General features: G+C 41.1%; 1 protein-coding gene across 1 annotated transcript; it reads left to right on the forward strand.

Annotated features, from left to right (window-relative positions):
- The first annotated feature begins 7796 nt into the window (after positions 1-7796).
- LOC140873855 (uncharacterized mitochondrial protein AtMg00860-like) lies at positions 7797-8357 on the forward strand. Its single transcript, XM_073277132.1, has 2 exons — positions 7797-7948; positions 8096-8357. Exons 1-2 carry the CDS (start codon positions 7797-7799, stop codon positions 8355-8357), a joined length of 414 nt encoding a protein of 137 aa, XP_073133233.1.
- Positions 8358-14747: the final 6390 nt, after the last annotated feature.

Here is a 14747-nt window from a genome sequence, read left to right on the forward strand (position 1 = left end):
AAAACATGCATATGCTAAATAATAAAACATGGCCAAATAGCACACACCCATGCAACATACAAGCATATATACCATGCCGGATATTTTGGTCAGTACTTACGTACCTCTAGCACTGCAGGCCAAATCCTAGCATACCGATCTAGATCTCACGCCTACAAGTCCGCTCTACTGCATCTACATATGCAAAAGTCCATATATCACTATTTAAGCTCTAAAAGCCTTAAATAAGCTAATAGATACTCCTAAATATTTTTAGGAAGGCAAATTATACCTCCGTCCATCGTCAGCCCGCTGATGTCGAATCGCCTCTAATCTCAGGCACAGCTCTGCTACGATGCCGGGATCGCTCCGCTACTTCCGGATTCCCAATAGGACGCCTAGATCTCCCTAGATCTGACTAGAAAGGGTTGAAAACGAGAGAAGAGAAGAGGAAATGAGCGAGCTGGAATGAGCCTTGGACCCTCTATTTATAGACATCGAACGGAGCGTCCGATGGAACCATCGGAGCGTCCGATACGAACGGAGAGTCCGGTGTCCCATCTCCTACGTAAGAAATGATGTCATCTTTGCTGACATCATGGGTGACGTTAGCTACGATCGGACCGTCCGATGCTTGAACGGAGCGTCTGTTCGTTTCTGATTATGTGGACCCCTCCCGACCATTTTTGAGTGTCTTGAATCCATTTCCAGACTCCGTTAACCCATCGAGAATTTCCTTAATCATGTTTTTTTCTTCAAATTCTTCACGTTTTTGTCCAAATTTCTCTTCCAAAAACTCACGATCAATCTCTCTTAATTTTTTGTTGTGTTGTGGCGGCTCCCTGTACTTTGATTGTCTCCTAGAAGTCCCTTTTATATGTACTCGAAGCCCGCCGAATAAAGCCCAAAAAAGTCTCAAAGTTTCCTTCCCAAAAAATTACAAAATCTGACTTCGCGACGGCGCGGGCGTGCAGTAGAGTGGCGAGGGTGCGCCTAAGCCTCGAATTTACACTTCTTTTTACGTCCAGGGATGGCGCAGGCGCGCCTTCCTCTTGCACATGGAATTCTGCAACGCGCGACAATTTTCAAAAAATCATAACTCCCAAACTAACCGTCGGATTGAGCTGAAATTTTGACAGAAGCTTCAAAACATCCTAAACATTATTATGAACGGTAAAGATTGGATTTGAATGTCTCTATAATGCCCAGTAATTTTCTTAAGTTGATACTCCATAATTCATCCTTTCACTTCTTCTTGCTACTTTTGCGCCAATCCTTGCAACTCAGAAAAACAACAACAAATACGCATAATATCCACTCGATACATCACAAAAGTCAAGTCAAATCATATATAAATTAAGTGCATAAATTGCACTTATCAACCCATCTTAAACATGATTAGTACTTTAATTACTCAGTTTGGTTATGGGTCACTACATTACCTAACTTGCTGAGGCCGCTGAGCCAACCTGATAAGCTAGCCTGCTGCTGAAATAAGACTGTAAGAGCTTGGCAGAGCTCTTGAGCTCCTTGGGCCGAGCTCCCAAACCGACCTAAGAATAATGGTGGGAGAGCTTGGCCGAACTCCCGAGCTCCCTAACCGACCTGGGAATATTAGTGGGAGAGCTTGGCCGAGCTCCCGAACTCCCTAGGACGATCTCCCTAGCTAGCTTTAGACTGATAGTGAGGGCTTTCGGGCTTAGGATCATCAACGAGCTGTGTTAATCTCCTCCCGGGGTATCACAAGTCCCTCCCTTAGAAGACGAACTAAGGTGAAAGACTCGAATTTTGCTAAGTTTTGATTTCGAGATGACCCTAACAAATACCGAGCTGAGGTTACCATGGGAGTCCAGCTGTCACTCTGACAAGATGTGTAATCATCACATGCAACGGTTAATTTTTTAATTTTTAAGAGATCTTAGCCGTCCACCTGTCCAAGATCAACGTTCCAATTTCATCCGAACTTCCTATAAATACCCCTTCACTGTAAAAATTTCATTTTCACTTTTGCCCTTATCTTGCTTTCGTTGATATTCTCTTCAGCCTTCTCTTCGAGCTCCCAACCCTTTTCCTTAGTAAACAGATATATTAACATGGAATCACCACCCCGTCCCCACTATGAGTGTTTGGATGAGGTGTTCCATGAGGTGGATCGATATGATTCCCTTGTGCACACCTCCACAGGTGAGCCCGCGAGTGAGGACCCTGCTCTTGTTCTGACTTCAGCTCTTCTGACGTCCCTGGGGTGCCGTGGTACGAGCAGTACCCATTCGAACTAGATGCTTTGGATGAGGACAATATAAGAGCTCTGTCCCACGCCCCCTCACACTATGAATTCATAATTCCTGCCCTGAGGACCGAGCTTACCACCCTCAAGAGGGATGTTATACCTTTTATTTGGAATAGTTGTAGGGAGGTATTAGGTTTCCCCTCCCTCCCATCATCCAACAGCTCAGCAGATATTATGAGCTCCATCTAGGGCAATTCACCACAAATTCCTTCCGAACTCTTTGTAGCTTTATAGTTTTATTTATAACCTTAGGTTTCGAAGTTAACTATTTTTGAAACGACCCTAACCTCTCATAAACAAATAGTTATAAATAACTAAACAAATGCGAGATTTTTAAAAAATATTTGTCATGAATTTTTAAAACACTAACAAACCACCTGTGTCAACCAACACACTAATAGATTAAACGAAACAACAAGATGCATCAAATAAACTCTCTAAACTTACACTAGACAGGTCAATGTACCCCATAATACTATTCACCGACATAATTATCACTAAATAACCTAACAGTAAAAGAATCTCCGAAATACGAAAATAAAGCATAAACATCCTCTGCTAAAACTTTTGAATCATACACAACGACAATATGATTAATTTTCCAATAAATAAAACATAGACTATAAATTTTTAAAGTTACATCAATCCAATAAACAAACTAGAGGACATTGCAACTAAATATTTAAAAGAAAATCTGCGGAAGACCAGCACAGGTCGGAGGGATGTGCCGTGTCCGCATCACAGTCCACTCTAAACTCATGCCCTTCGATCTCAACGAAAATATAACCTGCACAAAGCAAATGTAGTTAGCCTAATGGCTCAACAAGTATAAAACATGAAATAGCAAAGGATTCAAATACATGAACGGTACTTAAAATACCTTGAAATTTTTTCGGAAAAGTCTTAATGAAAAGGAAATGAGACTTGAAATTATAAAGAAGGTCACATGCAATGAACTCATGCATTACAACAAAACTCACACTTTAAACTTCAACTCAACTCAAGCCTTTAAACATAACCTTCATAACTTTAACTTTAACTTAAACTTTCCTCTGTGGATTTAGATCTTCGATTGTCACCCCCTGGTTTGATCAATCAATGGCTATAGTACTATGCCGACAAGGAAGCCAAGATCTCTCTCGACGCCACATTGCCCCATTACTCTGGTTTGGTTGGGGAGCCGAGATGTTTCCCGAATTCACACTACACATCTGAATTCGTAAGGGAGCTGAGATGTCTCCCATCCGCACATTACACGTCTAATTTTGTAGGGGAACCGAGATGTCTCCCGGCCGCACACTACATGTCTGGTTGGAAAGTGAGTCGAGGCATCCCCCGATCCACATTTCACGTCTCATCACAATCAACTCACTTCATTCAAAAACTTTACTTTACTTATCTTCAAACATTTACTTTAGTCAACTTTAACCTTTACTTGACTTGAAAACGTAAAGGCTTGAATACAATTTTCTTGAAACTTAACTCACGCGAAAGATGGAAACAACATGCTCGAATAAGCAAATTTAAAGGATGGAATCAAACTTTAACTCATGAAAATATAATGAATAATTGGTTGCCCCTAAGAATATGAACTTTTCTTGTTCCTTAGACTTAGCCCATATTAGACTCGTTACGGGCGTTCGGTTCGTACGGCCCTTAAACTAGCCCATCCTTAACCGAATGCCCTCCTGCTCGTACCGAAATCTCCTTTACTTCTTGTTTCCAATTACCAGACCATAACCTCCTATGCCATCTTGAGCAGCCCGAACAAAACAAATTTCCGGGCAGCAACTACACTCCACCAAAAATCTGCACAACCACCTTATCTTTTTTTACCCTTAACTTATCCAAAACTTAAGCAAATGGCTCCCAAAATAAACCGACACGCTCACCACATTCTAGGATTGAATCAAATTAGACTCATCCATTGCCCAGACCTCTTGAACTAGCCTTTCAAAGGCCAAACACAACAGCCCAAGCAAAGGAACTCAAAAATCTGCACTACACACCTAGGATTAAATCAACCATTTGCATCCCTTCAACTCAACCAACCTACAATCAGCCCTCACACATGCACCACGGACCCTCCCTAGGGCCAGCCCTAGTGTAGTGACCCGTATCCAGAATTCATGATTAATGGATAATAATCAAGTGATCATGTTTAGATTTAATAAAACATGATTAAGGAAATTCCAAATGGATTAATGGAGTCCAACAATGGATCCAAAACACTCGAAAATGGTTGGAAAGGTTTCAAGGGTTTGGAGGATCCGAACCTAAGATCGGAGGATCCGAACTCGGATCGGAGGCTCCGAAGGTAATGCGTCATGGGTAACAACTCTGATGGGACTTCTGTGGATCCAAAGTTAGAATCGAAGGCTGCGAACAGGATCGGAGGCTCCAAAGTCAGGAACGGAGGATCCGAACCGGATCGGAGGGTCCAAAGTCGAGTTCGGACGGCCCGAACTTTACCTATAAATAGAGGGTCCGAGAGCTCATTTCCTCGCACCTCTCTTCTCTCTCGATTCCTAGGCTTTCTAACTCAGATCTAGGGAGATCTAGGCGTCCTATCGGGATTTCGGAAGTGGCGCAGCGATCTAGACGTCGTAGCGGAGCTGAGGCCTATTTTTGAGGTTATCGACAGCAAAGGGATAATGACGGACGTAGGTATAACTTTGGCTTCCTAAAAATATTTAAGAGTATGCAATATTTAGTTAAGGCTTTTAGAGCTTAATTAATGATGCATGGGTAATTGCCTTGTAGTAGCAGTAACTGGACTAGTAGGCTTGGAGTCTAGACCAGCGGAGCTAAGTTTTTACCAGCAGTGTTAGAGGTACGTAAGTACTGACCGAGATAGCCGACATGATATATTTGCATGTATGTTGCATGAGTATGTGCTATATGTTTTATTATATTTTAAGCATGTTTTACCGCTTAGCACACGCATAATTTTACGTATGACTGCATTCCGCGAGATGTGAGTCATTGACAGTTGCCATAGGGAACAATGATCTCATGTTGGACTCGAGTCAGGCATGACAGATTCCATATGGGACTTGTATCCTGTTTTGGATTCGAGTCAGGATGGGGTTGACTCAACCCTGATATAGAATATACGAGTACCCCGCGGAGTAGCTCTCTAGCCGGTACTGTATATTTTTGGCGCCTTGAGCAAGTGTTTTACCTGAGATTTTAAATCATCTGTGTGCGCATATTTGTACATATATCATTGCTTTCGTATTGAGCGTTGTCGCTCACGCCCCTGTGTTTGGGTATTGTGGTGTACCTTGTGGCGGGGCAGGTTTGAGGCTGGACGGTCCAGGTGGCTCTCAGTAGGATTGAGGATCCTAGAGCAATGTAGCTTTAGAGGGTAGGGATTTGTTTACCCTGAACCTTCGATTTGGTTGTATAATGGTATTTATACACTTGTGCTATCGTAGGTTGTATTCTGCCGATTGGATTTGTTGTATTTTAAATTGTCCGCTCCTTACGCTTTATGTATTTATTGCATGCACTTTATCTTAACTCTGATTAGTTAGTGGATCTGGGTTGGGTCACTACATTTATTGGTATCAAAGCGCATTGCACTGGAAATTACGTAAAGCGGATTAAGTTATTATTCGTTATTTTGTAACACATGGCAGACTACGATGAGAGCCATGATATTGGAGGCGGCGGTCGTTGGGGCAATCCGAACGATCGTAGACGTTGTCAAGGACAACCTGAGGAGCACAAGAGAGTGAGCATGCGCAGGTTTAAGGAGGTTAGCCCGAGGCCTTTGACAGGAGGCGAGACGCCTGAGCAGGCTGAGGATTGGCTCGAGAGGATGGAGCAGTGTTTTCAGAAGTTCCGTTTCACAGAAGCGGATAAGATGGAGATTCTTGCCTTCATGCATGAGGGTCGAGCGAGGAAGTGGTGGAGATCTACTTCCACACCATTCAAAGCAGCGAGAGGATCAGCCACTTGGGTCGAGTTTCGTACTGCTTTTCAGAGACCGTACTTTCCTATAGCTCTGCGACAGACGAAAGCCAGTGAGTTACTGAGTCTACGACAGGGGACGATGTCGATTGAGGAATACCAGGAGAAGTTCTTTGATCTGCTATCTTATTGTCCTCACATTGTTGATAGTTCTGTGGAGAAATAAGACCATTTCTTCAAGGACTGAACCCTGAGATTCATCGGATGGTTGCGGTGGGCAGCGATATGACCTACGAGGGCTTGGTGGACCGTTGTCACCAGGCGAAGGAAAATATCTGAAGGAACAGGGGACTCTTCTTTTCTTCTTCCAGGCCTGCAAGTTCTAGTTCTTTGGGCCCGAGAGGCCAGTCTTTCAAGAAGTCGGGAATCACTTCTTCTTCATCTGGATCCGGTGGAGTGCATCGTTTTGGTGGTCAGAGACCGAACCGATGTAATCAGTGCAGGCGCAGGCATCCTCCAGGACAGTGTGGTCGATCGTCCAGTGCATGTTTTTAGTGTGTCCAGGAGGGTCACATGAAGAGGGATTGTTCGATGCTGATTGGTGGAGCTAGTGGTTCCGGATGTTCTCAGGCATTTGTTCAGCCACCTCAGTACTCGCAGCCACCTTATCAGCAACAGTATTCTCAGCAGCACCAGCAGTCGCAACAGTCTCAACGACAACCTACTCAGACTCCTTCCCAGGGTCATTTCTTCTTTACGACCGCATGTTCAGGGGCAAGTCTTTGCACTGAACCAGGAGCAGGCGGAGGCGGATAGTGACCGTATGATTGCAGGTACCTGTAGTTTATGTGGTTTTCCTGCTTATGTTTTGGTTGATACTAGTGCATCGCATTCTTTTGTTTCGGCGCGATTCGCTAAGATGCATGGCTTATCCTATGTTCCGTTAGACATATTGCTAGTAGTGTCGACTCCTATGGGTAGCGAGGTTTTAGCCAAGCGTCTAGTTGTGGGTTGTATTTTAGACTTCGAGGGGCATCAACTTAGTGTTAACCTAATGGTTCTAGCTATGGAAGATTTTGATTGCATCATAGGGATAGATCTCTTGAATACCTACAGAGCGATATTGAATTGCTATCAGCGGTTTGTTTAGTTTCGTCCTGAGGATGGCGAAACATGGTACTTCTATGGTAAGGGATCACGGCCCCCGATGCCAGTGGTTTCTGCTCTTAAATCCCGGCGCGCTTTAGAGTCTGGCGGGGAAGGCTACCTTATCTACGCCATTCACGCATCCTTGGAGGGACCAGACATCTAGGAGTTACCCGTGGTTCGTGATTTTCCAGATGTGTTTCTGGAGGAGATTCCAGGCTTACCACCAGTGAGGGAGATCGAGTTCGACATTGAGCTAATGCCAGGGACAGCCCCGATCTCTAGAGCTCCATATCGATTAGCACCTTTGGCGATGAGAGAGTTGCAGAGTCAACTTCAGGATCTTCTTGATAAGGGTTACATTCAACAGAGTGTTTCGCCATGGGGAGCCCCAGTCCTTTTTGTTAAGAAGAAAGATGGGTCGATGCGTCTTTGCATAGACTATCGACATCTTAACCAAGCGATGGTGAAGAATAAGTATCCCCTTCCGCGGATATATGATCTTTTCGATCATTTACAGGGTACTTCTATCTATTCGAAGATCGATCTATGGTCGGGATATCACCAGTTGAGGGTTAGAGATGAGGATATATCTAAGACAGCATTTTGTACGCGGTATGGTCACTATGAATTCTTAGTGATGCCGTTCGGATTGACGAATGTTCCAGAAGTCTTCATGGATTTGATGAACAGAGTATTTCACGACTTTCTGGATAAGTTCGTGGTAGTGTTCATCGACGATATCCTTGTGTATTCTCGCAGCGTTGACGAGCACGTTTTCCATCTCATTACAGTATTGCAGATACTTAGAGAGAGACAGTTATATGCTAAGTTGAGCAAATTTGAATTCTGGATTGATCGAGTCATTTTTCTTGGTCATGTGATTTCACGAGACGGTGTTTCCGTTGATCCTAGTAAGACGGAATCCATTTTGAACTGGTCGCGTCCGACGACAGTTTCAGAGATTCGTAGTTTTCTTGGGATGGCAGGTTACTACCGGAGATTTGTGGAGAACTTTTCTTAGATTGCTAAGCCTTTGACACAGTTGACGAGGAAGGTGTACCATTCTTTTGGACGTCGGAGTGCGAGGAGAGTTTTCACGAGTTGCGGTGCCATGTGACTACCGCTCCAGTGTTGGCTCTACCGTTTGGATCAGGTGGTTTTGTCGTTCACACTGATGCTTCACTCCAGGGTTTGGGATGTGTGTTATTGCAGAGAGGTCATGTGTGAGACCTCGATTCTAATCATCTAATTGTAATAATCCAAACTAAATCATACAAGAATCAAGATGGAAAACAAATAAAAAAAAATTTTATTTTTTTTTGTTTATGAACAGTGCCCGCTCGATCGGTTAATTCTTACCGATCGAGCGGCCGAGAATTCCAGTTTCTCTGCCCAAACTAAAATAGGACCCCCGCTCGATCGGTAAAATCTTACCGATCGAGCGGGCACAAAATATCAAACCTCTGCCTCGCTGAAAGGGGTGCTCGCTCGATCGGTAAGAGTCTGTCGATCGAGCGAGATGCCCTGCCCAGAAAACTCTATTTCTTTTTTGTTACGCCTTAAACGCATAAAAATCTCTTGTAATTAGATTAATGTTTTTAATGCATTAACAATTCTCATAATTAAATTGTTTTGATGATTACAAAACTCGGTTAATTGTTACTAACAGTTTAAAGTGAGAAATTTGCAGGTAATAATATTTTTGAGTATAGACAATATTGGAAGCAAGAACCGATAACAAAAAAATTGGGAATAAAAATTCAAAAGTTCAAATCTGTCCAGGTTCGGACGACCCGAAGACATTTTCGGATGCTGCGAAGTATTTCAGAATTTAATAAAGATTGGAGGACAAGTTCGGAGACTTCGAAGACTACTTCGGATGATCCGAAGTGAGTTCGAACGACCCAAAGATTTTCCAGGAATTAAATAAAGATCGGAGGCACTCTCGGAGGCCACAAAAAGACTACTTCGGATGATCCGAAGTGAGTTCGGACGACCCAAAGATTTTCCAGAAATTAAATAAAGATCGGAGGCACTCTTGGAGGCCACAAAATGACTACTTCGGACGACCCAAAGATAGGTTCGGACGACCCGAACTCCTTTACGGCCATGAAGATTTTGTCGGAATGAATTTAATGCCGCCGTTCGGACGACAAGAAGATGACTTTGGACCACTTGAACAGTTCACCAGCCGTAAGAATTTTAATTTCAATCAGACAAGGTTCGGACGACCCGAAGGCCCGTTCGGACTACCCGAACCCGTTCGGATTGGCACCTATAAATACATGCCATTTGAAGCCTTCTCAACTCACCAATTCACTCTCAATTCTCTTTGCAGGCAAGTTCATCTCCTACAAGAGTTAAAAGAAATATTTGTGAGATATATATTCAAAATCGAGGGTTGTTTGTATAAGTTCATTTGTGAGTTGGTTGCTCGGTTATTGTAAACACTTGTGTGGGAAGCCAAGTGTATTTACGAGTGTTGTGGCTATCCTTGGAGCCCTTAAGGCCAAGTGTTGAGTTGTATTGGCGCGGTGATCGTGTCAAGTTGTAAGGTTATCCTTGGAGCCATCAAAGCCAAGTCGTTCGAAGTGCTAGTGGATCCTTGGTTAATCGATCTTAACCAAGAAGGGGAGACGTAGAAGATTTATCGTCGAACTTCCATAAACATTTCTTATCCCTTTTAATGCTTTATTTGCATTACGCATTTATTTACTGCACTTATTATTAATTGCTTTAAGTCTTCCGCTTGCGTACTAGCATAATCTCTTTAAATTGCTAAAGTTTCCAATAGAACCTAAATCCCCCCCCCCATTAGGTTCTAACAAGTGGTATCAAAGCCACCTTTTTCAAAATATTTTCAAAAAGGTTCTTATGGCAAATCTAGCGAGCGACTATGCTCAAGGGAAATCAACAAATCGTCCTCCTCTTTTCAATGGCATAAACTACGGATATTGGAAAAACCGAATGTCCCTATATATCCAATCCGTAGATTATGACCTTTGGAAGGTTACTGTGAAAGGTCCCTATATACCTACTAAAGAGGTTGAGGTTGTCAAAATTCCTAAGGGAATGGACGACTTTTCTAAGGAGGATATGAAACTTATATCTCAAAATGCTAAAGCCATGAATATTCTTCATTGTTCCTTAGATATGAACGAGTACAACCGGATCTCAATGTGCTCATCCGCTAAAGAGATATGGGACAAGTTGGAGATATGCCATGAAGGGACTAATCAAGTCAAAGAAACAAAGATCGATCTACTCCAACTCAAATACGAAACATTCGATATGGAATCAAATGAAGATGTAGATACTATGTTCCGAAGGCTTACTCAAATTATCAATGAGCTAGCCCAACTCGGGGAACAATATCCAACCAAACAAGTGTGGAGGAGAGCTCTACGCGCCTTACCCAAGGAGTGGGATGCCAAGAGGATGGCTATCATAGAATCCAACAAAGGCGACACCGCTTCCTATGACCTTGATCAACTTCATGGGACTCTAAAAACCCATGAGTTGGAACTGTCAACAAGGAAGGAAATAAAGAAAGAAGATATCAAGGCAAAGGGGATTGCTCTATCTAGCCAATCCAAAGAAGATGAAGACGATGATATGACACTCTTTGCAAGAAAATTCAAAAGATTTATGCGAGGAAACAACTTCAAAAAGAAGACGGACAAAGAAGTTACCTGCTACAACTGTCAACAACAAAGCCACTATGCAAATGAGTGTCCTCTCAAAAAGAAAGTTGACAAGGGAAAGAAGAAAGCACTCATAGCCACTTGGAGTGATAGCGACGATGACGAGGAGGAAGCAAACATCTGCCTCATGGCTAAAAGTGATGACATCGTTTCCGACGACGATGACGAGGTACCTTCCTATGACGAACTACTACATGCATATAAACAAATGTTTGATATGGCTAAGTCACTTAGAAAGGAAAATAAAAGCCTTAAAAATGAATTAGAAACTAAGGGGCATGAAAACGTAAGATTAAAGGATGACATAGCCCACTTAGAAAAATCTTTTAATAAGTTCAATGTCAGTAGTAATAAATTGAATAATCTACTTAGCATGCAGAAATATAGTTTTGATAAGGGTGGAATAGGGTACGGTAGGAAATCAATAGACTTTACTAGTCTAATTGCTAAAGCAAAAATGAGATCACCCCCTACATGCTCTTATTGTTGTAAAATTGGTCATGCTAGATATAAATGTAGATCCTTGAGATTTCAATATGATCAAAAGAGTTATATGAAATGGAGGCCTAAGAGTACTTAACAACTCATTAGTTGGCATTATGAGATCATGATCTAAGGGAGTTCATCATAGACCGGTTTAAACTGCCTTGACTTGCTACTGGTCTTCCTGATGAACGCTGCTCTGTCCAAGAAAATAGGTTTTTAAAGAGGCTATAGCCCTACCTACTACTGGGAGCACTCTTAGAAAGTGGCGATGATGTTGCTATGAGAGACTGAACTCTTAGAAGTCTATTTTATACCTCTCTTTTCTAACATTGTGGACCCAAAAGAACTAAAGGGTACCAAAACCAATTTTTGCAGGGAAATAGGAAAACTGTTCTCCCTAGCATATGGTATCTAGACAGTGGATATTCTAGACATATGATGAGAAACAAAGATCTACTCCAATCCGTCAAACCAAAGGAGAAGGGAACTATCACCTTTGGAGACAACATCAAAGGAGTTATCGAAGGAATCAGCTCAATAGGTATTTTTAAATCCTGCTTGATTGATGATGTACTCCTAGTGAAAGGGCTTAAACATAATCTACTAAGCATAAGTCAATTGTGCGATAGAGGTTATGAAGTCAAATTCACTCCCCAACACTGCACTATATCACTCATGACTGACAAATCCATAAATTTCAAAGGATATAGAAGTGAAAATGTATACAAGGTTTCTTTAAACAATTTATCTTTATCAAATATTAAAAGCCTTGTATCCTTGAATGTTGATGACAACATTCTTTGGCATAGACGACTAGGTCATGTTGGTCCTAGTACCATAGAAAAACTTTTTAAACTTGATTTAGTTGTTGGTATGCCAAAACTCAATTTAAAATTAGATTCTATTTGTGATGCATGTAAACTTGGCAAACATACAAGAGAATCTTTTAAAAGAAAAAATTTTATATCTACTTCTATGCCCCTTGAACTTCTTCACCTAGATCTATGTGATCCCTCGGAAAGCTTTATGCATTTGTCATTGTGGATGATTTCTCACGTTACACGTGGACATTGTTTTTAGCCCACAAAAATGATGCCTTTGATTATTTTAAAACTTTTGTCAAAAGAGTTGAGAATGAGAAAAATCTTTCTATAAAACAGATCCGTAGTGACCACGGAACTGAATTTCAAAATGAGAGTTTTACAATTTTTTGTGAAGAGAAAGGCATCGGTCACAATTTTTCTTGTCCTAGGACTCCTCAACAAAACGGGGTCGTTGAGAGGAAAAATAGGACACTTGTGGAGATTGCAAGGACCATGATATGTGATCATTCTCTACCAAAATATTTTTGGGCTGAAGCAATGAACACTGCTTGTTACATCATTAATCGTGTATCAATAAGGCCAATTCTCAAGAAAACTCCATATGAATTATGGAGAGGGAGAAAGCCTAACATTTCTTACTTTCGATGATATGTTCCAAATGCTACATACATAATAACGGTAAGGACAACCTTGGAAAATTTGATGTCAAATCCGACAAAGGTATTTTTCTTGGATATTCCACAACAAGTAAGGCTTTTAGAGTTTTTAATAAACGTACTTTACTTGTTGAAGAATCTATGCATGTTGTATTTGATGAATCTATGTCAATAGTCTCTCGCACTAACAATGATGATGCAGAATTACTCGAAGGAGAGATGGCTTCATCAAGTCTAAATGATTTAGATGTTTTTGTTGAGGAAACACCACTTTCGAAGGATTGGACGCTTCACAAAGATCATCCTATAGATCTTATCATTGGAAGTCCTTCGAAGGGTGTAACCACTCGTTCTTCTCTAAATAATATTTGCAATCATCTTGCTTTTGTTTCACATGTTGAACCTAAATGTATTGATGATGCTTTATTAGATGATTCTTGGATTATTGCTATGCAAGATGAGTTGAATGAGTTTAAACGCAATGATGTTTGGTATCTTGTTCCTAGGCCGCATGATAGATCTATTATTGGAACTAAATGGGTGTTTAGGAATAAACTTGATGAGCATGGCACTATCACTAGAAATAAAGCTAGGCTAGTAGCTAAAGGATATAGTCAAGAAGAAGGCATTGATTATGATGAGACATATGCGCCTGTTGCTAGACTAGAATCCATTCGCATGCTACTTGCTTTTGCTTGCTCTAGAAATTTTAAGTTATTTCAAATGGATGTTAAGAGTGCTTTCCTGAATGGTGAATTTAAAGAAGAAGTTTATTTTGAACAACCTGATGGCTTTGTTGATGCTTTACTGCCTGATCATGTGTATAGATTAAACAAAGCTTTGTATGGATTGAAACAAGCTCCTAGAGCTTGGTATGATAAATTGTCTACTTTCTTGCTTTCAAATGGTTTTTCAAGAGGAAATATCGACATTACTTTATTCACCAAGAATGTCAAAAATGATCTTTTGATTGTGCAAATTTATGTTGATGAACCAAAACAAATACATCAAGGAGATTCTAAAGAAGTTTGGGATGGAGAACACAAAATCATCATCCACACCGATGAGCACAGCAATCAGACTCGATAAGGATGAAAATGGTAAAACTGTAGATCAATCTTCCTTTCGTAGTATGATTGGCTCCTTACTTTATGCTACTACTAGTAGACCGGACATTATGTTTAGTGTTTTTTTGTGTGCACGATTTCAATCATGTCCAAAGGAATCACATTTGTTCGCCTTAAAAACACATTTTCAAATATCTTTCAAATACTCCAAATCTCGGCTTGTGGTATTCGAAAAATTCTTTCTTTGATTTAAAAGCATATTGTGATGCCGACTTTGGTAGATATAAGGTGGACAGAAAAAGCACTAGTGAAACTTGTTTCTTTTTAAGAAACTGTTTAGTTTCTTGGTTTTCGAAAAAGAAAAATTGTGTTGCGTTATCAACAACCGAAGCCGAATATATGGCTGCTGGTAGTTGTTGTACGCAAATTCTTTGGATGAAGCATCAATTGCTCGACTATGGCGTCTTTTTTTCAAAAATCCCTATTTTCTGTGACAAAACTAGCGCCATTTGTCTTACAAAGAATCCGATTCAACATTCGCGCACCAAACATATTGACATTCGTCATCATTTTATTCGTGACCACATCGAACGAAATGAAGTTGAACTTCAATATGTTGACACATCAAATCAAATTGCCGATATTTTTACAAAACCACTAGATGAAAATAATTT

This window comes from Henckelia pumila, chromosome 1 (genome assembly GCF_033568475.1).
Source record: "Henckelia pumila isolate YLH828 chromosome 1, ASM3356847v2, whole genome shotgun sequence".
Taxonomy (NCBI): Eukaryota; Viridiplantae; Streptophyta; class Magnoliopsida; order Lamiales; family Gesneriaceae; genus Henckelia; species Henckelia pumila.